This window comes from Bos grunniens, chromosome X (assembly GCF_055505025.1).
Source record: "Bos grunniens cultivar Pamir isolate PY7600 chromosome X, Bosgru_T2T1.0, whole genome shotgun sequence".
Classification (NCBI taxonomy): Eukaryota; Metazoa; Chordata; class Mammalia; order Artiodactyla; family Bovidae; genus Bos; species Bos grunniens.
This window is the reverse complement of record NC_141194.1, coordinates 106,876,142-106,898,644: the sequence shown is the minus strand read 5'-3', so window position 1 is coordinate 106,898,644 and position 22,503 is coordinate 106,876,142. Positions and strand designations below refer to the sequence as shown.

Below are 22,503 nucleotides of genomic sequence, written 5' to 3'. Positions count from 1 at the left end.
CAACACTTTGGCCAGCAGATGTGAAAAGGTGACTCACTGGAAAAGACCCTGATGTTGGGAGAGATTGAAGGCAAAAGGAGGATGAGAGGATAGAGGATGAGATGGTTTGACAGCATAACCCACTCAATGAGCATGAAGTTGAACAAACTCCAGGAGAAAGCAGGGACACAGAGCCTCGTGTGCTACAGTCTATGGGGTTGCAAAGAGTTGGGCACTAGTTAGAGACTGAACAGCAATGTTCTGGCACTATATCTTAGTATATAAATGTAACTATAGAACTGACAAAATATTTAAAAATCAATACTGAATGGCAATAAACAACTTTCTTATTCTCCCACTTCTTACATACATCGTCTTCACTTGGGTTGTACTCCTTGGATATCTGGATCTGAGAACCTTCCCTCCAACCAGAAGATGAATGCAACATTAGGAAGTGAACAAGCTAAAATTAAAGTCAGAGACAGCTCACTTTTATTTTCTGCAGTTCACAATCCCCAAACAAACTATGTGGACCTTGAGCCCACAAGCAGCAGCACAGGCACAAGATGAAGCCCGATCAAACTACTGCAGAAAGCAATGCTCTTGGGAATAACATTTGAGACTAGGGCACATAGGCTAGTTTTAAGGCTCTCTTCTGTGCTGAGACTGAGGAAAAAGGTGGGGCACGAAGTTCTGCAAGATCCACATCACCAGGGAAGCCTGCTCCAGACAGAAGTGGATGGCCATCTGGAGCAGGGCATGGTCTTCAGCAGTCAATCGGCTAAAAGGGAGGGAAAATGAAATTCATGTTCCCGCTGAGGAGGAAGAGGAGCATGTCCTCCCTCTGTCCCCGCTCACTGACCAAGCCCAGAGCACCACACTTCTCCTCTAGGCCTAACCCACCATTATGGCTCCTCCTGCGCCTAGACTGGTCACCACCCACCACTCCCTCCCTCGCCCCGGCCCCCTTTAGAACTCACAGAACCAACATGTGGCCATTAATGTAGAGCTCCCTCTGAACCGGCCATCGCAGTTGAGTAAGTCGAGTCAGGATGCGGCGCGCGTTGTCCGCCTCCGCGTATGATGAGAAAGGTATGCCGAAGCTGCTGGTGGAAATACGGTTAAGGCACCATCCACACCAGTCATTTTGGCTGTATTTCAGGCTCCCTGGGCTCGAGGAGACCCGCCTTCTCCCTCATGGCCGCCGCCAAACACCCTGCATATCACCGCCCGACCCTCTAGTTCCCTTCAGATTGCTTTTCCTCACCACTATCCACACTCGTCATTTTGCCTGTATGTCAGGCTCCCTGCTCACGGAGACCCACCTTCTCCCACAAGGCCACCACAGGACTCCCTGCATATCACCGCTCAACCCTCTGGATCACTTCAGGGTGTTTTTCCTCACCACCATGCACTGAGAGCCAGACCACCCCTGACCCATACCCTCCAGCCTCCCAGAGTACCCTCTTCCTATACTTTAGGCTCCGCAACCTGCAACCCTCCAAACCACCCCTAGCCCACACCCCAACCCTCGCAGCCGCCTGGCCCACCGGGGCTCCTGGAATAGGATACAACTGGAAGACTCGGTTACTCAGAACTCTGGCTCCGGGTGCAGTGTCTCCACCAGGCCCTGGTGCGTTGGGTGGCCCTGGGATCCGCGGAATGGCAGCGGCTGCGCCACCTGACTCTCCTGCAGCGCTGGGGCCTCTGGGATCAGCCATGTCACCGGAGCCGGCAGGGACTTCTCGACTGACGGCGTCTCCAGGGCCAGCTGGGATGCCAGGGCCATTGTGGCCAGCAGCACCACCCGGCACACCTTGGCCGCCATGTGCTGTACCCGCTGCAGAGGCCACGGCACCTGCGTCTTCATCGGCTGCCCTCATGGCTCCTCCACCATGTGCCTCGGACTCCATCTTGAAGCCCTCTCCCCCTCCCTCCGCGTCAGGAAAGACTGAACCGTCCCTACAGATCCCAGCTCTGTACTGTGACCTGAAACTCAGCACGGGCAGAGCGCCTGCGCACACACACTCTGGTCCTGCCTCACGATTGGTTCCCACCAACCATCGGTTCCCGTGATGACTGCAGGCTCTCAGGCAATGGGTGCCCCCTGCTGAAACTTCCCGCGTTAGCGTGCCGTGTAGCCCCAACGCGCATGCGCAGACACACATACCCACGTGGTCTGGGCTCTCTGTGTCAGCCCTGCCTCGGGCCTGGAAACCTGGTAAATGGTGGTGCTCCAGGGCAATGGCACCCCACTCCAGTACTCTTGCCCGGAGAATCCCATGGACGGAGGAGCCTGGTGGGCTGCAGTCCATGGGGTCGCTAAGAGTCGGACACGACTGAGCGACTTCACTTTCCCTTTTCACTTTCATGCATTGGAGAAGGAAATGGCAACCCACTCCAGTGTTCTTGCCTGGAGAATCCCAGGGACGGGGGGTCTGGTGGGCTGCCGTCTATGGGGTTGCACAGAGTCGGCCACGACTGAAACGACTTAGCAGCAGCCACCCTTTAGTGTGGGGACAGCTCCTCAGTGCGCATGCTCAAACAGACCTTGCCCCACTCTTCAGGGAACCTGACCGTTGCCACTCCAAGCTTGCAAACCCCAAGTAAGCCCTGGTCCCTGTGCACCTCCATGTCTGTGCTGCAGCCAGCCTGGCGTCGCTCACAGGTGACCATCCTGCTGAGTGCAGGCCCCTGTCATCGACTCCCAGAAGTGAGTCGGGCACCCCTGGGTCAGGGCTGGTCTGTCCCTCTGGCGTCTCACACATAGCTCACGTGCGTGTATGTGCGTCTGTGTGCATGAGCGCAGGGGCAGGTGCATGCAGATGGGCATCTGTATGGGTGTGTTTGTAAGAGACAGCACGTGCACAGATTCACGCACATACGCATGTGAATGTGTGTATCTGTGTGTGTGCTCGACAGAGTACCCTTACATAGGTGCCTGCCCATCGGCGCGTGCGTGGGTGTGTTTCAGAGAGAGAGCACATACACAAATTCCAGCACATAGGCATGTGCATGTGTCTGTGTGTGGAGGTGCTTGCACATGGGTATGTATGTTTGGTTGCAAGAGAGTGTGTGGTCAGGTGCATGCACATGGGTGTGTCCCTGTGTACATGTGTGTGTCAAAGAGAGCATGGTTGAGATGCATTCACATGGGCATATGTGTCTGCTTCTGTGCTTACACAGGTGCCTTCACATGGGACTGAGGTGGCCCGGCCCTGGAGGCATGATACCAGGGATGCGGAGCCTGCTGTGCCTGCCTGCTTGGGGGAGGGAAGCGGGGACTGCTGTTGCACTCACTGGGGATGGCATGGGGCTGGGCTGCCTGGGGCTCCAGGCACACAGAATGCAGGGACCCCTCAGAAGCACCGGAGGAACCTGATACGCTCAAGGACTGGGGGAAGAGCAATGTTCCCCTGGACACTGCCCAGTCTCTTGCCCTCTCCCATCCCTGAGCCCCACCCCCTGGCTGGAGAGTCCGCTCAGCTCTCAAATCCAAGGCCAGCAGCCTTTGCCCACCCCCAGTGCAGGGAGAGAGGACCGGGCAGTGGCTGCCCAGGGGTGGGGCATCCCTGTCCACCTTCACACCTACCCAGTTTCTCTCCAATCTGGCTCCAAGTCAGTTTTAGGGTGTGGGTAGATCCTGTCTAATGCCTGTGTCTGTTCCCTGCTCTGTGGCTTAGAGGACCCCAGCGGGGAACCTGGACACATCTCTCCCTCAGGGGCCCACTGTCAGGTTGGGGGGACATTTGTAAGGATAGTCGTGCTGTAGAAGGGGGCTCACTAGACTATGATGGCCTAGAGGGCAAGGGACTAAGCCACATGACCCACCAGCGTCCTCCCTCTGCCCACTCCACATCTGTACCTGTGCTCTTCATCTGTAGTGATAGCTAACACTTGCTGCAGCCCATGCACTGTTTCATGTGCTTTCCATGTGTTCATCCATCAAGTCAGTTTTCAGACAGTATTGCCATGTCGGTATCCTGTCTCCCATGATGCAGGTCTCCTCCACACAAATCACACACACCCACTCTCTCCCCAACACCAGCGGCTCAAAGTCTTGTGCGTTTTGGTTCCTGCATTTCTCAAAACTATGATGACCATAGAGCTCCATCAGGCACGGGACTTAACTTGGGTCTGAATGGTGAGATCTGCAAAGGAAAATGATAATGCCAGTGACAAGTACTGTGTGTGACGAGAGAGTGACAGAAGTATGAAGGAAAGGCACTATGATAGAATGAGTTTCTCAGAGAGTTTACCACTGTGACAGGTGCATGGTTTTGAGTGAGTGTGACAGAGGGAATGTGTGATTGGGACAGGAATTTCAAAGAACAGAATGTGATGGGAAGAGACTAAGATGCAGATGATAGTATAGAGGTAGCGAGCCCCCAGATTGATAGATGATAACTTAATGTGTACAGTGAATGGTGAACGGTGCCCCCAGATCCATGGTCTCCAAAGGAAAACATTTAATTCCAGAAGCAAGAGACGCAGGTTCAGTCACTCAGAGCTTTGTGTAGTAGAAATTCAATTCAAGTGAATGTTATAGAAAAAGCTTCTAAGATCGATATCAGAACAGGGTAGAAAGAGTACCCAGTTTGCTAGTTTAAGCACAGCATTATATACTTTTCTGACACCATTCACTCACGCCTGCTGGGAGTCCTTTCTCACTCCTTTCAAACAGGTCCAGCTTACCATCTGCAGCCTTTGACACATCCTCCTTGCTTGTGTTTCAACCTATATATCAGCTCTATTACTGATGAAACTGATTGGGAAGAGCGTGGCTTGGGCACAGAGAAAAAGGATGCGTATAGAGAAAAGGATAACTCAAGGCTATGAAAATTTTGCCCAGACTCTTTCCCATAACATATATCCGAGGATGACATCAGCAGGATATTCACCAGGATATTCACCAGAAGAAATGGGTTAACCCAGAGCTCAAGGCCAGGGAAGTTTTACCCAGACCTTCTCCCATAACACAGGTTCTGAGCTCAAACAAAGCATGTTCTTGAGCAAGAGATTCTGCTGCCTGCCAGGCCTCCATGTCTAAGGAAAAAGAATGTGAAAAAGAAAGAGTGTTCACCTCCTCCTTAAAAGCCTTTGTCTCCCTAGCAACCTGACTGAGTTAACTCTCTCACAGATACCATGACAGCATGAGTGTGTGGCACACAAAGTGTCAGAGATAGAGTCTAGGAGAGATCAGGTGTGAGAGAGAAAAAATGTGATGGAAAGAGCATTATAGAGTGACACAGGAATATTACAGAAAGAGTGTGTGTGACAGATAATCTGACTCAGTATGAGAAAGCAAATCTGAGAGATAATATGTATGGAAGAAAATGGGTCTGTCACACATGTCAGAGTGTGACAGGAAATGAAGCTTACCATGGGATGCAGCAGCCTGGGAAGGTGGAGCAATCCTCGGGGCCCATGTTTCCCTGAGGGTGGCCATCCCCATGTCTCAGCCAGGCTGGGGGAAGTCAGCAACTTGACTTGGCTCAGATGGCCAAGCCACGTTCTTCCCAATCAGTTTCATCAGTAATAAAGCTGATATTTAGGTTGAAACACATGCAAGGGGGATGTGTCAAAGGCTGCAGATGCTAAGCTGGACCAGTTTGAAAGGAGTGGAAAAGGACTCCAAGCAGGCGTGAGTGGATGGTGTCAGTGAACTCCTTCTGGAAGAAGTTATTCAGGTGGTCCAATTTGTAAAGCCACATACTTTCTTTAAGGCCTGTTTGTATCCTTTGCCCATTTGCACAAATCAGAATTGTAGTTATATTCTTGATGATAAGCAGGATATCAAAAATATCAGTATATTCTTGATTTGATCTGTTATGGGCTTAAAACAATGTTTAGGAAGTACTTCCCTACTCCTAGCTCACAAGGATATTTACTTACATTTTCTATAGCAGCTTTATTTATTGGGTAACTCAAGGAACAATTTTGACTGGACACCTTTCCAGGCCTCCGTAGAGGTTCCAGTCCAGCCAGGAAGGACTGTTAAGAAACAAGAAAAGAACTACACTATGTAGCCTATGGGAAGGTGGTGAGAACTCTGGCCTGAAGTGCAACAAGAAAAAAGAGAAGGGGCACTGGAGGAGTGGTTTTCCATTTTCAACCAGGTGGCTGGGGTCGGCTTCAGTTTGAAACAGAGACTGAGTGAGGACTTGAGGGAGGTTTGGGAGTGTGAGGAGACCAGTGTGGCCGGAGCAGAGTAGGTGAAGAGGAGAGCAGCAGGACAGGGGGCCGAGAGCTGACAGGGACTGGATGTGGAGGCCTCAGGGGACATGCTGTGGGCTTGTGCTCGAAGCGAAGTGGGAGGTGGTGGAGGGTGGCTGTGGGTTGGATTGTGTCCCCAGGAAAAGATGTTGAAGTCCCAAGCCCTGGAGCCAGAGAATGTGACAAAATCATGCCATTTTGAAAACTTCACTGTGTTTTTACTATTTCACTTCTGGCATTAATAAAAGTTATAAGGAAGAATCATAACCTAAGTGTCCTCGTATTTGTTTTATGTAATGACCTCTGATAAAAACTCAGAACATGTTTTGAAGGCTGAGTGTTGAAAATAGACTTTGCTGATGTTTTCAAGTACAACAGGCCTAACTTGACTCACATGGAATGCCCCACATCCATGTTACTTCACTGCAAGCGGTTCAGCAGGTGGCTGGAACAAGCACTGCATCTGATCAGCCAAACCACGTCTTTTTTCTGGGTCAGAAACTAGCTTCCATAGTTGACAGTAAAATCAACGGCCCTGCCAGATACCACAGATAAGGTGACCTTTGGTACTGACATTAGAAGGCAAGAGTACCCAGCCTGCCTCCCCACAGTAGGGGTCACTTGTGTCCTCACCTCTCTTTTCCCCACAGCTGGTGCTCCCAGCGGCCCTGGGTGCTGGGTCAGCAGTGTCTCTAGGCCATGATGTAAGGCAGAGACAACCAGAGTAGCTGGGGCTTGGGTTTGGGGGAACCAGGCAAAGGCACAGACCCTACAGCCAAGGGGAATCCTGGTGCTGAGAAAAAGGAGGGGAAGCCACGTGAACTTCCTCACCCTGGTCAAAGACCAGGCTGATTACTGTGAATGGTTTTTCCTGACACTTCAGACCAACCCCCAATCTAAGGAAGGGTATTTTGGCCCACAAAGCTAACCTAAGAAGCAAGGGCCAGGAAACCTAACCTGAGCCCCAGGCTCTTTGAGCTCTGGCCCCTCTAATCCACCAGGCACCTCCTTAAGTTTCCACCTTTTACTTTATTTTCTTTGATCTTAAATTGCATTTATTAATATTTCTTTATTTTAATTGTGCCATTTGTTGTTTTTTTTTTTTTATTAGTTTTTATTTTCTGAGACAGAGTGGCACTGTGCAGGCTGGAGCAGGGGTCCCGATGGGAGAGAGCAGACCTGAGACAGACGCTACCACATGGGCACCTCACTGATGGCAGATGGGGTGCTGGAAGGCCTAAGGGACAGGGTGGCCTTTCCAATCAAGGCTTCCAGTCACTGGAACTCCACAATTCTGATTGTGAACCTGATCCCGCTTGGCACCACACACGGACATTGCTTCCTGGGAGACCTCAGTGGGGAAGGGAGGCAAATCCATGGGATGTGTCCCTTCATTTGGCTTCTGTCCTGCACTGTGTTCTCATGGTCTGTGTTTCACGGTAAAAACCACTTATTTGAATAAGTTTTAGCATCTGTTTATTACACGGAAAAGAACACAACCTAATTGTTTCATATCTGTCTTGAAATTTTAATATTTCCTTTACTTTGGTCTTCAACATGACTTTTAATTCATTTTCATACTCTATGGTGATAGAAGTCAGAATAGCGAGTATCTCTATTGGGAAGAGGCTGGAAGTAAAACAAATTTGTAAATTATAGTGTATTACAGAAAGTGATGAGCAATGTGGGAAAGAACAGGATGAAGCAGACTGACTGCCCACCAGGCTGTGGGGAGGGTGGATGCAGGAGGAAGTCAGGGGAGAAGGTGAGACCTGTGCAGACTCGGAGATGACGGAGGTGGCCAGGAGCTATATTTGAGAGCATAGTCAAGGCAGGGAGAACAGACTATGCAAAAGCACTAATTCCTCAGAAAACTTGGAATGTTGAGGGTGCAGCCAAGAGGCCAGTGTGGTCAGCATGGAGTGAGCAAGAGTGAGCACAGCAGAGGAGGTACAGAGGCAGTGGGGGTTCACAGATGAGCACGTGGGTCCTATCTGGTCATTATAAGGACCTCTGGCTTATACTCTGAGTGAGAATAAATCCAGTGAAGGGAACTGAACAGGGGAGACACATCTGGCTTACATTTTGAAAGGAAGGATCACTGTAGCCACTAGTGCTGCTGGGTGCTGGCGGGTGAGAGACTCCATCACTGTCACGCCCAGGACCATTGCCACCATCCCCAGAAGCAACACCTGCCTCCCTCCAGTGCATGGAGGCAGAGCTCTCCGGGTTCTGTCACAGCAGACTCTGTTCACACATATGGAGGAACAGCAAAGGCTCTGCCCTGCCACTGGCTTCAAAGATCCTCTTAAAAGCGCCCAAAATATATGAAGCTCAGGCTGTGATAAAAGTGGGCATCAGGCCAGGGAGGATCAGCAGTGATCTCTGGGAGCTGAGACACTTAAGAGATGAGCTGTGCAGCTTCCCCAGCTTGCTGTCTATACAGACTGCCCAGGCTATGTCCAGCCAGCTCCCTGGGTGTCAAGGGGGAATCACAGAGCAGAGGCTGTTGGAGCAAGCAGGCAGCGCACCAGAGAGGAGAGGGTGGCAGAGGGAGGACAGAACTGGCAGAGTCCCTGGTGCTGGGAAAGTCTGAGGGCAGAAGGAGAAGAGGATGTCAGAGGATGAGATGGCTGGATGGCATCAGAGATGCAATGAACACGAACTTGGGCAAACTCTGGGGGACAGTGAGGGAAAGAGAGGCCTGGCAAGCTGCAGTCCATGGGGTTGCAAATAGTCAGATACCACTGGGAGACTGAACAATAACAACAGCTGCCAAAGCCACGTTCTTCCCAATAAGTTTCACCAGTAATAAAGCTGGTATTTAGGTTGAAACACATGCAAGGGGGTTGTGTCAAAGGCTGCTGATGCTAAGCTGGACCTATGTGAAAGGAGTTGTAAGGGACATGCTGCAGGCGTGAGTGACTGGTGTCAGTGAACTCCTTGTAGGGGAAATGATTCAGGTGGTCCAGCTTATAAAGCCACACACTTTCTTTCAGACTTTCAAAAGAAAGGTGCTGCTAGTGGTAAAGGATCAGACTGCCAAGGCGGGAGACACAACAGACACAGGTTCAACCCCTTGGTGGGGAAGATCCCTTGGAGAAGGAAATGGGAACTCACTCCAATATTCTTGCCTGGAAAATCCCATGGACAGGGAGCCTGGCGGGTTCCACTCCATGGGTCACAAAAGTCAGACACGATTGAGCCCACACACACACATATACACATATATGTTTAATCCAGGAGAAAGCAGAGGTTAGAGTGGTTACAGTTCAGGGCAGAGCAAGATGATACATGTGTAGGACTTCCCTGGGGGTTCAGTGGTCAGCAATACACCTGCCAATACAAGGGACATTGCTCTGATGCCCGGTCTGGGAAGATTCAACATGCCACGGAGCAACTGAGCCCATGCCCCATACCTACTGAGCCTGTGCTCTAGAGCCCATGTTCTGCAATAAGCAAAGTGACCACAGTGAGAAGCCTGTGCACAAAAATGAGAATTTAGCCCCCCTTCTTACAAGTAGAGAAAGCCTGGAAGGAAGGAAGGAAGAGGACCCAACACATGCAAAAATTAATCAATAAAATCAACAGGAGGGGAGGAGAGCGGGCCAGCCTCTCTAAGTAAAAAGCAGGGCAGAGCTGGGCTAAGGGATCCTGTATGAAAACCAAGTGGAAAATAAAGCCTCGCAGTTGCTTATAGGTGACCAAATGAGCTCTCTGTCCCAGTCTTCCTGTGGGTGCTGCAAAGGGGAAGCCACGAGCAGACGTTACAGTTTCAGTTGTAAGTTTAGCAGATATTGATGTGTTTCCACCATCATTCCTGGGGACAAACTGTGTCAAGGCAGATCCAGAATCACATGAGAATGCAGAGAGTAAGTGTGGACACTCTGGTCAGACATGTGGGAGGAAAGCCCAAAGAATATCTCATGCAAGGATCTAGGGTATTTACTCCTGCCTCCACAGACGACACCGTGAGGGCACCCTCATACACCCCACTGAGGGGACTTGTCACAGTTTCCCAGGGCATAAATTCTGGAGTTCAGGGATGTGCAGGCTTCACTGGATTCAGTCATGCCAGGATGCTCCCTGCTATGGCTGCTACCATCTCCATTCCTACCGTATCCTGCAACTTTGGGGGTTTTTATCTTCTATAACTAGCCTATTCATGTCCTTCGCCCATTTCTATAAATTGCAATTGCCCTTAGTTTCTTGATGATAATAGGATATTAAAAATATTTGTATATTCTTGATATTAATCTGTTATGGGCTTAAAACAATGTTTAGGAAGTACTTCCCTACTCTTAGCTCACAAAGCCATTTTCTTGTATTTTTCTATAATAGTTTTATCTATTCGGTAATTCAAGGAACATTTTTTGTTGGACACCATTTCTGGTCTCCATGCAGGTTACAGTCTAGTCTGGAGAGACTATCAAGAAACAAAAAACTGCGGGAGAACAAGATGGTGGAGGAATAGGTAGATATGGAGTACATGTCTCACCATGGATACATCAGAAATACACCTTGAGACCCAGAAGTGCATGCAGAACACCAGCTGAGAGCTGACAGGAGTACCTGATCAGTGGGAAAGAATATATGGAACCTCACAAAACTCGGGAGGAAGAACGAACCAGTGGGAAAAACAGGAGTATTTGTAGGACTAGAACTGAACTCAGTGGGTGGGAGAACTGAAGAAGGGGTCCGATACCCACATCGGGGCAATTGTCTGATACAGAGGAGAAACATTTAAGGCTGGGAGTGAAACAGCTGATCTGTGTGGCAGCCTAAATGCAATGAGAATCAGACAGTCTTTGCTGCCACCATAGATAGCCCGGACAGGGACACAGGTCCCCTGGAAGGCACAGCGGCTGCAAGCTGGAATTTAGGGATTGTGGAACAATCCCTGGGCGAGGGCTGCTGTTGACTGTGGAGAGATGGATAGAGGGGATGTGAGGGAGGAGTCTGTGGTGGGAAATGCCTGTGGAGAAAGTCGAGCAGCCACGGAAGCAAGGTGATACTGCTGAGTCACAGGTAACCATAGCCTTTCTCTCCCCACCCGCCAGCATCCAGAGATGAATAATAGAGAAGCTCACCCATCAAACGCCTGATGCACTGAACTGCAGAGTAGGACCCCACCCAGGGTCCCCTTTTACGTGCCTAATGTGCTGATCTATAGAGTACGAGCCCATCCAGGGGGACCCTTTAAGTGCCTGATGTGTGAAACAACAAGAAGGACCCCAGGCAAGGGAGCCCTCTAACTGCTTAAATGGGCAGAGCTACAGAGAAAGACTGGCCAAACAGATCTTCTGATCGTCAGATACAAGAGGCCCACAAAAAGACTCAGATAGGGCCATGACCAGTAATGACATAACCATGCCCCAACCAGCAATGCTGAAGAAGCTGAAGTTGAACAGCTCTATGAAGACCTACAAGACCTTCTAGAACTAACACCCCAAAAAAGATTCCTTTACATTATATGGGACTGGAATGCAAAAGTAGGAAGTCAAGACATACTGGAGTAACAGAGAAATTTGGCTTTGGAGCACAAAATGAAGCAGGGCAAAGGCTAAAAGAGTTTTGCAAAGAGAACCCACTGGTCACATAGCAAACACCCTCTTCCAACAACACAGGAGAAGACTCTACACATGGACATCACCAGATGGTCAATACTAAAATCAGATTGATTATATTCGTTGTAGCCAGTGATGGAGAAGCACTATAAAGTCAGCAAAAACAAGACTGGGAGCTGACTGTGGCTCAGATCATGAACTCCTAATTGCCAAATTTAGACTTCAATTGAAGAAAGTAGGGGAAACTACTAGACCATTCAGGTATGACCAAAATCAAATCCCTTATGATAATACAGTGGCAGTGACAAATAGATTCAAGGCATTAGATCTGATAGACAGAGTGCCTGACATCTATGGGCAGAGGTTTGTGACATTGTACAGGAGGCAGTGATCAAGACCATCCCCAAGAAAAAGAAATGCAAAAAGGCAAAATGGTTGTCTGCGGAGGCCTTACAAATAGCTGAGAAAAGAAGAGAAGCTAAAGGCAAAGGTGAAATGGAAATCTATAGTACCCATTTGAATGCAGAGTTCCAAATAATAACAAGGAGATATAAAAACCTTTCTTCATCGATCAATGCTAAGACATAGAAGAAAACAATGGAATGGGAATGCCTAGAGATCACTTCAAGAAAATTAGAGATACCAAGGGAACATTCCATGAAAAGATGGGCACAATAAAGAACAGAAGTAATATGGATCTAAGAGAAGCAGAAGATATTAAGAAGAGGTGGCAAGAATACACTGAAGAACTATACAAAAAAGGTCTTCATGACCCAGATAACCATGAGGGTATGATCACTCACCTAGAGCCAGACATCCTGGCATGCAAAGTCAAATGGGCCTTAGGAAGCATCACTAAGAACAAAGCTAGTGGAAGTGATAGAACTCCAGTTGAGCTATTTCTAATCCTCAAAGATGATGCTGTGAAAGTGCTGCACTCAATATGGCAGCAAAATTGGATCTCCAAAGAAATTTGCAAAACTGTGCCATGACCACTGGACTGGAAACGGTCAGTTTTCATTCGAATCCCAAAGAAAGGCAATGCTAAAGGATGCTCAAACTACCCCACAACTGCACTTGTCTCACACTCTAGCAAAGTAATGCTCAAAATTCTCCAACTGAGGCTTCAAGAGTATGTGAAATGTGAACTTCCAGAGGTTCAAGCTACATTTAGAACAGGCAGAGGAACCAGAGATCAAATTGCCAATATCTGTTGGATCATTGAAAAAGCAAGTTCAGTTCAGTTCAATTCAGTTCAGTCACTCAGTCATGTCCGACTCTTTGCGACCCCAAGAGTCACAGCACGCCAGGCCTCCCTGTCCATCATCAACTGCCAGAGTTTACTCAGACTCATGTCCATCGAGTCGGTGATGCCATCCAGCCATCTCATTCTCTGTAGTCCCCTTCTCCTCCTGCCCCCTATCCCTTCCAGCATAAGGGTCTTTTCCAATGAGTCAACTCTTCGCATGAGGTGGCCAAAGTACTGGAGTTTCAGCTTCAGCATCAGTCCTTCCAATGAACACCCAGAACTGATCTCCTTTAGGATGGACTGGTTGGATCTCCTTGCAGTCCAAGGGACGCTCAAGAGTCTTCTCCAACACCACAGTTCAAAAGCATCAATTCTTCAGTGCTCATCTTTCTTCACAGTCCAACTCTCACATCCATACATGACCACTGGAAAAACCATAGCCTTGACTAGATGGACCTTTGTTGGCAAAGTAATATCTCTGCTTTTCAATATGCTATCTAGGTTGGTCATAACTTTTCTTCCAAGGAGTAAATGTCTTTTAATTTCATGGCTGCAGTCACCATCTGCAGTGATTTTGGAGCCCCCCAAAAATAAAGTCTGCCACTGTTTCCCCATCTATCTGCCATGAAGTGATGGGACCAGATGCCATGATCTTAGTTTTCTGAATGTTGAGCTTTAAGCCAACTTTCTCACTCTCCTCTTTGACTTTCATCAAGAGGCTTTTTAGGTCCTCTTCACTTTTTGCCATAAGGGTGGTGTCATCTGCATATCTGAGGTTATTGATATTTCTCCCGGCAGTCTCGATTCCAGCTTGTGCTTCTTCCAGCCCAGCGTTTCCCATGATGTACTCTGCATAGAAGTTAAATAAGCAGGGTGACAATATGCAGCCTTGACGTGCTCCTTTTCCTATTTGGAACCAGTCTGTCGTTCCATGTCCAGTTCTAACTGTTGCTTCCTGACCTGCATAGGTTTCTCAAGAGGCAGGTCAGGTGGTCTGGTATTCCCATCTCTTTCAGAATTTTCCACAGTTTATTGTGATCCACACAGTCAAAGGCTTTGGTGTAGTCAATAAAGCAGAAATAGATGTTTTTTCTGGAACTCTCTTGCTTTTTTCATGATTCAGTGGATGTTGGCAATTTAATCTCTGGTTCTTCTGCCTTTCCTAAAACCAGCTTGAACATCTGGAAGTTCATGGTTCACGTAATGCTGAAGCCTGGTTTGCAGAATTTTGAACATTACTTTACTAGTGTGTGAGTTGAGAGCAATTGTGCGGTATTTTGAGCATTCTTTGGCATTGCCTTTCTTTGGGATTGGAATGAAAACTGACCTTTTCCAGCCCTGTGGCCACTGCTGAGTTTTCCAAATTTGCTGGCATATTGAATGCGGCACTTTCCCAGCATCATCTTTCAGGATTTGAAATAGCTCAACTGGAATTCCATCACCTTCCCTAGCTTTGTTTGTTGTGATGCTTCCTAAGGCCCAGTTGACTTCACATTCCAGGATCTGCCTCTAGGTGAGTGATCAGAGCATCGTGATTATCTGGGTCATGAAGCTCTTTTCCTGTACAAGTCTTCTCTGTATTTTTGCCACTTCTTCTTAATATCTTCTGCTTCTGTTAGAGTAAGGAGAAGGGAATTCTGGAGAAGGGAATGGAAAACCACTTCAGTTTTCTTGCCTTGAGAACCCCATGAACAGTATGAAATTAAATAGCAAGAGAGTTCCAGAAAAACATCTACTTCTGCTTTATTGACTACACTAAAGTCTTTGACTCTGTGGTCACAGCAAATTGTGGAAAATTCTTCAAGAGATGGGAATATCAGACCATCTGATCTGTCCCCTTAGAAATCTATATGCCAGCCAAGAAGCAACAGTTGGAATTGGACATGGAACAACAGACTGTTTCCAAATAGGGAAAGCAGTATATCAAGACTGTACATTGTCACCCTGCTTGTTTAACTTATATGCAGTGTACATCACACAAAATGCTGGGCTGGATGAAGCACAAGCTGCAATCAAGATTGCTGGGAGAAATATGAATAACATCAGATACGTAGATGTCCCCACCCCTATGGCAGAAACTGAAGAAGAACTAAAGAGCCTCTTGATGAAAGTGAAAGAGGAGATTTGAAAACTAGTACAGCCACTATGGAGAACAGTGTGGAGATTCCTTTAAAAACTGGAAATAGAACTGCCTTATGAGCCAGCAGTCCCACTGCTGGGCATACACACTGAGGAAACCAGAAGGGAAAAACACACGTGTACCCCAATGTTCATCGCAGCACTGTTTATAGTAGCCAGGACATGGAAGCAACCTAGATGTCCATCAGCAGATGAATGGATAAGAAAGCTATGGTACATATACACAATGGAGTATTACTCAGCCATTAAAAAGAATATATTTGAATCAGTTCTAATGAGGTGGATGAAACTGGAGCCTATTATACAGAGTGAAGTAAGCCAGAAAGAAAAACACCAATATAGTATACTAACGCATATATATGGAATTTAGAAAGATGGTAACAATAACCCCGTGTACGCGACAGCAAAAGAGACACTGATGTATAGAACAGTCTTATGGACTCTGTGGGAGAGGGAGAGGGTGGGGAGATTTGGGAGAATGGCATTGAAACATGTAAAATATCATGTATGAAACGAGTTGCCAGTCCAGGTTCGATGCACGATATGGATGCTTGGGGCTAGTGCACTGGGACGACCCAGAGGGATGGTATGGGGAGGGAGGAGGGAGGAGGGTTCAGGATGGGGAACACATGTATACCTGTGGCGGATTCATTTTGATATTTGGCAAAACTAATACAATTATGTAAAGTTTAAAAATAAAATAAAATTAATTAAAAAATAAAAAGAAAAAAAAAGAAAAAGGTGGCTTAAAACTCAACATTCAGAAAACAAAGATTGCGGCATCTGGTCCCATCACTTCTTGGCAAATACATGGAGAAGCAATGGAAACAGTGAGAGACCTAAGGTTTTGGGGCTTCAAAATCACTGCAGATGGTGACTGCACCCATGAAATTAAAAGAGGCTTGCTCCTTGGAAGAAAAGTTACGACCAACCCAGAGAGTGTATTAAAAAGCAGAGACGTTATTTTGCCAGCAAATGTCTGTCTAGTCAAAGCTGTGGTTTTTCCAGTAGTCATGTATGGATGTGAGAGTTGGACCGTAAGGAAAGTTTAGCGCCGAAGAATTAATGTTTTTGAACTGTGGTGTTGGAGAAGACTCTTGAGAGTCCCTTGGCCTGCTAGGAGATCAAACCAGCCAATCCTCAAGGAAATCAGTCCTGAATATTCACTGGAAGGACTGATGCTGAAGCTGAATCTCCAGTACTTGGCCACCTAATGTGAAGAACTAATTCATTGGAAAAGTCCCTGATGTTGGAAAAGATTGAAGGCGGGAGGAGAAGGCAATGAAAGAGGATGAGATGGTTGGATGGCATCATTGACTCGATGGACATGAAGTTGAGTAAGCTCCAGGAGTTGGTGATAGACAGGGAAGCCTGGCATGCTGCTGTCCATGGGGTCACAAATAGTCAGACATGACTGAGCGACTGAAATGAATTGAGGTCCGTAACTCTTGGGGTGGAGGCAGTTTGTGTACCTGCACACTTTGTGCTGACACGGTCCCCGCAAGCCAAGCAGCTGCACCACCTTCACACTTAACTGTCCCTGGGGCAGAGGTGCCCCAGGCAAAAAAATCTTGCGTCTATGCACACAGGGTCACTTTGGCCGTGCCCAACTCTTTGCGACCCTGTAGGCTGTGGCCTGTCAGGCTTCTCTGTCAGGGGTTTTCTCCAGGAAAGAATACTGGAGCATATTGGGCAATACTGGTTTCCACATGCAGAGGTGAAAATAAAAGCGTAATGGAAAGCCGGGGGCAGTGTGTCTAAGCAAGAAGACCTAAAACCTTCCAGTAAGCTGTACAAGCTGCAGATTAAATCCACACAATCAGCTAGGCAGACTCTATGTCTATGGAATATATAAACAACATTGAGAGCTCCCACAAAACAAAACTCACTGGTTCTGATAGCTGTGGACATTGGAGGCAAGAACACACAGATTCACACAAGAACACACAAGAACAAACAGTAGGGCCAGAGTAGAATCTGAGCTGGCCCCACAACAGGTCCAGAGATCAGCACAGTTTTGGAGGGCATCCTAGGGAGGTGAGGTGGATTGTGATTCCCAGTGAGGGAAAGGACTCTGAGCATTGATTCAAGAAAAACATTATTCTTGTGTTTTCACTTGCTCTGTAGACTCTTTTGCATATTTTTTCATTTTTTTCCCTTTTGTTTTCACCCTGTGTTGTAGTTGTCTATTTTATTGACACTATGAAATCTAATTAAACTTTTGAAGTTGTTTTTGGTTTTGTTTTCCTCAGTAACAGTTTTTATTGTTGTTATAAACCTGTGCCTCTACATTGGGCTGTTTCACTTCTGTGGAATTTTACTTTATTTTTCCTTTTATATTTTTTAAATTTTATTTTTTTTTAATTATTTTTTTTCTACATTTATTCCTTTCTTTGCTTTTCCTAATATTCTTTGCCCATGTGCTCTCCACTATCTGGAGCACCCAGAGAGGTTCACAGAGTTACACAGAGAAGAGAAGAGGGAGGAGGGAGATAGAGGTGACCAGGAGGAGAAGAAAGGGAGTCAAAGTGGAAGAGCCCAGTCTAGCCAGTAATCAGTTCCCTAGGTGTTCTCCACAGCCTGGAACACCCAGAGAGATTCACAGAGTTAAGTAGAGAAGAGAAGGTGGAGGGAGGAGATAGAGGTGACCTGGGGGAGAAAGGGGAGAGCCAAAAGAGGAGAGAGCAATCAAGCCAGTAATCACACCCCTAAGTGAAATGGACACTGAATATTAGATTCTTAAAGGTACAAAATTGATAACAAATACAAAAAATCAAAGATGAAAAATCTAGAGTAGAATTTAGACTCTCAAAAATACAATATTAAAAACATGAAACAAAATCAATCACAAATATTATAAAAGATATATATATGAAATTTGCTTTAAAAATAGGGTCTTGTTTTGGTAAGGTAATAGTAGGTTGCAAAAATGAAAATTAAAGGAGTAATAAAGAACTTAAAAATAAGAGCAATTCAAAGATGTAAGGCTATTTTTGTGGATTCCAAATATATAAAATATGTCAAGTGCAGAAATTCTATAAATTATGGGTGTTATTATTATAAAAAATGATAATAGTAAAAATATATCTTGGAATTTCTCTGGAGCTGTTGAGGGCAATGTGGGGTCAGTTCCGTTTCAGATAGTTCCTTGTTCCAGCTTATACTTCTTCTCAAGGTCTATAGGCCCCTTCCAATACTTAGTCAATGCTAACTACAGGGTTTTAATTTGTTGCTCCTGTCAGTTCCAGAGTGGTTCCCTCTTCTTTGTTTATTTTGGCTTCCTTTGTTTGCAAGTCTCTTCAGTGTCTAATTTCTGACCTCACACAAGGGGGCAGGGGGTCACTTATTTAGGCTCATTTGTTCAGTTGTGTTGAGGGGAGGGAGGAACACAGCAAACAAACATCACTGGCGTGTATGGGGAGTGCTCGCAGTGTATGGACCACACTGGGTTAGCCCCAGCTCACCACGGCATGTGCTTTCCCGGTCTACACTGCTTAGGCTCCAAGTTGCTCTGCAGGGGAACTGTCCAAAGCAGACCCTGTGTTTCATGCACCTCACAGAGCTGAGCTGCTCAGGTTCAGGTTCTTGGGTACTGCACAAGGGCACAGACTTGGCTGGGCGTGAGTTTTGTGCCCTTCCCAGGTCTGAGCACCTCAGCCAGCCAGGTGCTTGGCGAGCGCACAGTCCCAGGTGGACCGTGCATCTTAATCACCTCCCTGGTCTGGCTGCTTGGTTTCCCGGGTGCACTGGGAGGGCACCATCTCAGGTGTGCCTATGTCTTGTCTAGGAAGCTGATCTCAGGCTGTGACCCTCCGGGCAGATGTCAACCGTCCAGGATCCCAGGAAGACATGGTTAGCAACTGGGAGCCTGCTCACAGTTTGGTGGAGGATGCCATCTCTGCGGCTGAGATGGCCCCTCGCCTTCTGGCTACGGCTGTCACATGCCTGCCTCTCTGCCTCTGGTGGGCGAGGGGCCATCCCGCAGCCAGCCAGCTCTCCTTTGTTATTCGCTCAGTCCTTTGTTCTCTGAGTGGCCAGGGCCAGGCTGTACCTTGGGTTAGAGCCTTTTGCTGGAAAGTTCTCTCTCTCTCTTTTTTTCTCTGTGGCTATCCCACAGTTGGGGTTGCTATTTCATGATAGCTCCCACAGATTGTCCTCAGGGCATTCAGGCCTGGTCCTTACCCTAAGCATGGAACCCACACCTCCCTATCCAGCTCCTGCTCGCTCGTGGCAGACAAAAGCATCTGGGCTCCTTTTCCACTGGGAGTTGTGGTTAGGCGCCTATTCTGTGGGGATTTTTGTTCTTTCTCCCAGTTATGTTGCCCTCTGAGATTCCAAACTCCCCACAGATCCGCAGGTGAGAGGGTTTCCAGCTGTTTGGAAACTTCTCCTCCTTCATGAATCCCTCCCTAGGACTGTCTCTGTCCCTAACTGTTTTGCCTCTCTTTTTGTCTGTTATATTTTGTCCTACCTCCTTTTGAAGAGAATGGGATTCCTTTCTGGGAGCCTGGTGTTCTCCGCCAGTGTGCAGAAGTTGTTTCATGGAAGTTCTTCAGCATTCAAATGATCTTTTGATGAATTTGTGGTGGGGGAGAAAGTGGTCTCCCAGTCCTATTCCTCCATCATTTTAGGACCGCCCCAGTACCTTATTTTTGACAAAGGAGGCAAGAATGTACAATGGAACAAAGACAGCTGGTTCAATAAATGGTGTTGGGAAAACTGGACAGCTACATGTAAAAGAATGAAATTAGAACACTTCCAAACAGCATACATAAAGATAAATGCAAAATGGATTACAGACCTAAATGGAAGACTAGAAACTACTATAAAACTCTTAGAGGAAAACACAGGCAGAACACTCTATGACATAAATCAAACCAAGATCCACTATGGCCCATTTCCTAGAGTAACAGAAATAAAGACAAAAGTAAACAAGTGGGACCTGATTAAACTTAACAGTTGGAAATGCTTCCGGATTGTCAGTCTTGTCCCATGGATCCACAGCTCCAGTGCTGGACATGTACAGTAAGCTATGAAATTAGACTGTCTTAGTCTTTTTATCTGTGTATAGTCACAATTCTTTGGGCCATCATTGGGCTTCTGTTCTTACATAAATTTCAGTATCAGCTTCTCAGGGACCACTCTGGTTGTCCAGTGGATGACACTCAACCTGCCAATTCAGGGAACATGGGTTTGATCTCTGCTCTGGTAAGATCCCACAAGCTAAAAGGCCGCTAAGCCCAAGCACCACAATGGCTGAGCCTATGCTCTAGAGCCCAACAGCTGCCAACTACTGAAGCCAGAGTGCCTAGAGCCTGTGCTCTGCAACAAGCGAAGTCACCCCAATGAGAAGTTTATCTGCTACAACTGGAACGTAGCCCCCACTCACCACAACCAGAAAAACCCCATGTGTGCAGCAGCAAAGACCCAGCCCAGACAAAATTACATAAACAAACAAATGAATCTTTTAAGAAAGAACCTGCCTCACAATGAGGGGCACATCACTTCGATCTCTGGTCAGGGAGCTAAGATCCTACATGCAGTGGGGTAACTACTGAGCCTTGGCATCACGACTTGAGTGTCTGTGCACTGCAATAAAAGATCCCGCATGACACAATGATTTTCCACATTCCCCAAATAAGGCCCGATGGGGCGAAAGAAAGAAAGAAAATATTTGTTTAAGAAATCAGCTCATCAATTTCTACAAAAATGGTGCTGGGAAAACTGGACAGCTACATGTAAAATAATGAAATTACAGCACTTCCTAACACATACACAAACATAAACTCACTCTCATACTGTATAGGACTCCTTGTTTTGGCTTCCCTGGTGGACCCAGTGGTTAACAATCTGCCTGCCAATGCGGGCCACATGGGTTCGATCCCTGGGCCAGGAAGATCCCACATGCCCAGTGCAACTAAGCCGGTGTGCCACATCTACTGAGCTCACCCCGATCTAGAGTCCCTGCTCCTCAACGAGAGAAGGCTCTGCATGAGAAGCCTGAGTTCAGCAATTAGAGAGTAGCCCCTGATGGCTTCAAGCACAGAAAACCTGCACAGAGTTAACAAGAGGTGACACACCCCAAAATAAATAATTTTCGTAAAAACATTTTTAAAAACAGTCCTTGTTTCCAGCTACAGCCTTCTCAGACATGGACGATTTCAGTTAATTAAGTTCATCCTACACTAAGATCTGGTCCTACAGAGCCAATCTTAAAAAGTAAGACCCCAAAGGATCAAACTGTTTCCAAGCATCTTAACAGGATTCCAGAATAAAGCTCAAGAATAAGTTTAGGAATAGAAAAATATCAAGCATGCAAGGGAAATTTGATAATGTTTGACATCCAATGTAAAATTACCAGGAGGCAAAGAAGCAGGAAACTCCAATCCATTATAACAGAAATCAGCGTGTTGTTGTTCAGTCACTCAGTCAAGTCTAACACTTTACGACCCCACGGAGTGCTTCTCGCCAGGCTTCCCTGTCCTTCATCATCTCCCAGAACTTGCTTAAACTCATGTCCATTGAGACGTGATGCCATCCAACCATCTCATCTTCTGTCATTCCCTTCTCCTCCTGCCTTCAATCTCTCCCATATTCAGGCTCATTGGCTCTTCACACCAGGTGCCAAAGTGTTGGCAATTTCATTTTAACAGAAACCAGTTAAAATGCATTAATTGGAAAGGAAGAAATAAATGTGTATTTATTTACAGACAAAATGATTGTCTGTGTAGGAAGCTCAATGAGATCTACAAAATAGCTATTGCAATTAATTAATGAGTTTAGCATGGTTTCAGGATTCAAGGATACTCCTAAGAGTGCCTTGGACTACAAGATCAAACCAGTCAATCCTAAAGGAAATCAGTCCTGAATTTTCATTGGAAGGACTGATGCTGAACCTGAAGCTTCAACACTTTGGCCAGCAGATGTAAAAAGGTGACTCACTGGAAAAGACCCTGATGTTGGGAGAGATTGAAGGCAAAAGGAGGATGAGAGGATAGAGGATGAGATGGTTTGACAGCATAACCCACTCAATGAGCACGAAGTTGAACAAACTCCAGGAGAAAGCAGGGACACAGAGCCTCGTGTGCTACAGTCTATGGGGTTGCAAAGAGTTGGGCACTAGTTAGAGACTGAACAGCAATGTTCTGGCACTATATCTTAGTATATAAATGTAACTATAGAACTGACAAAATATTTAAAAGTCAATACTGAATGGCAATAAACAACTTTCTTATTCTCCCACTTCTTACATACATCGTCTTCACTTGGGTTGTACTCCTTGGATATCTGGATCTGAGAACCTTCCCTCCAACCAGAAGATGAATGCAACATTAGGAAGTGAACAAGCTAAAA

At 46.8% G+C, this 22,503-nt stretch overlaps 1 protein-coding gene across 2 annotated transcripts; it reads right to left on the bottom strand.

The window, feature by feature from the left end:
- Positions 1-448: 448 nt before the first annotated feature.
- LOC147341081 (uncharacterized) lies at positions 449-2,378 on the bottom strand. 2 transcript variants are annotated; one of them, XM_086385883.1, is made up of 3 exons: positions 1,552-2,378; positions 960-1,085; positions 449-760 (listed from the first exon to the last, which is right to left on the bottom strand). In XM_086385883.1, exons 1-3 carry the CDS (start codon positions 2,349-2,351, stop codon positions 622-624), a joined length of 1,065 nt encoding a protein of 354 aa, XP_086242009.1. In that variant the 5' UTR covers positions 2,352-2,378; the 3' UTR covers positions 449-621. The 2 variants fall into 2 exon arrangements, with proteins under 2 accessions (XP_086242009.1, XP_086242010.1); XM_086385884.1 differs by having other exon boundaries at positions 960-1,082.
- Positions 2,379-22,503: the final 20,125 nt, after the last annotated feature.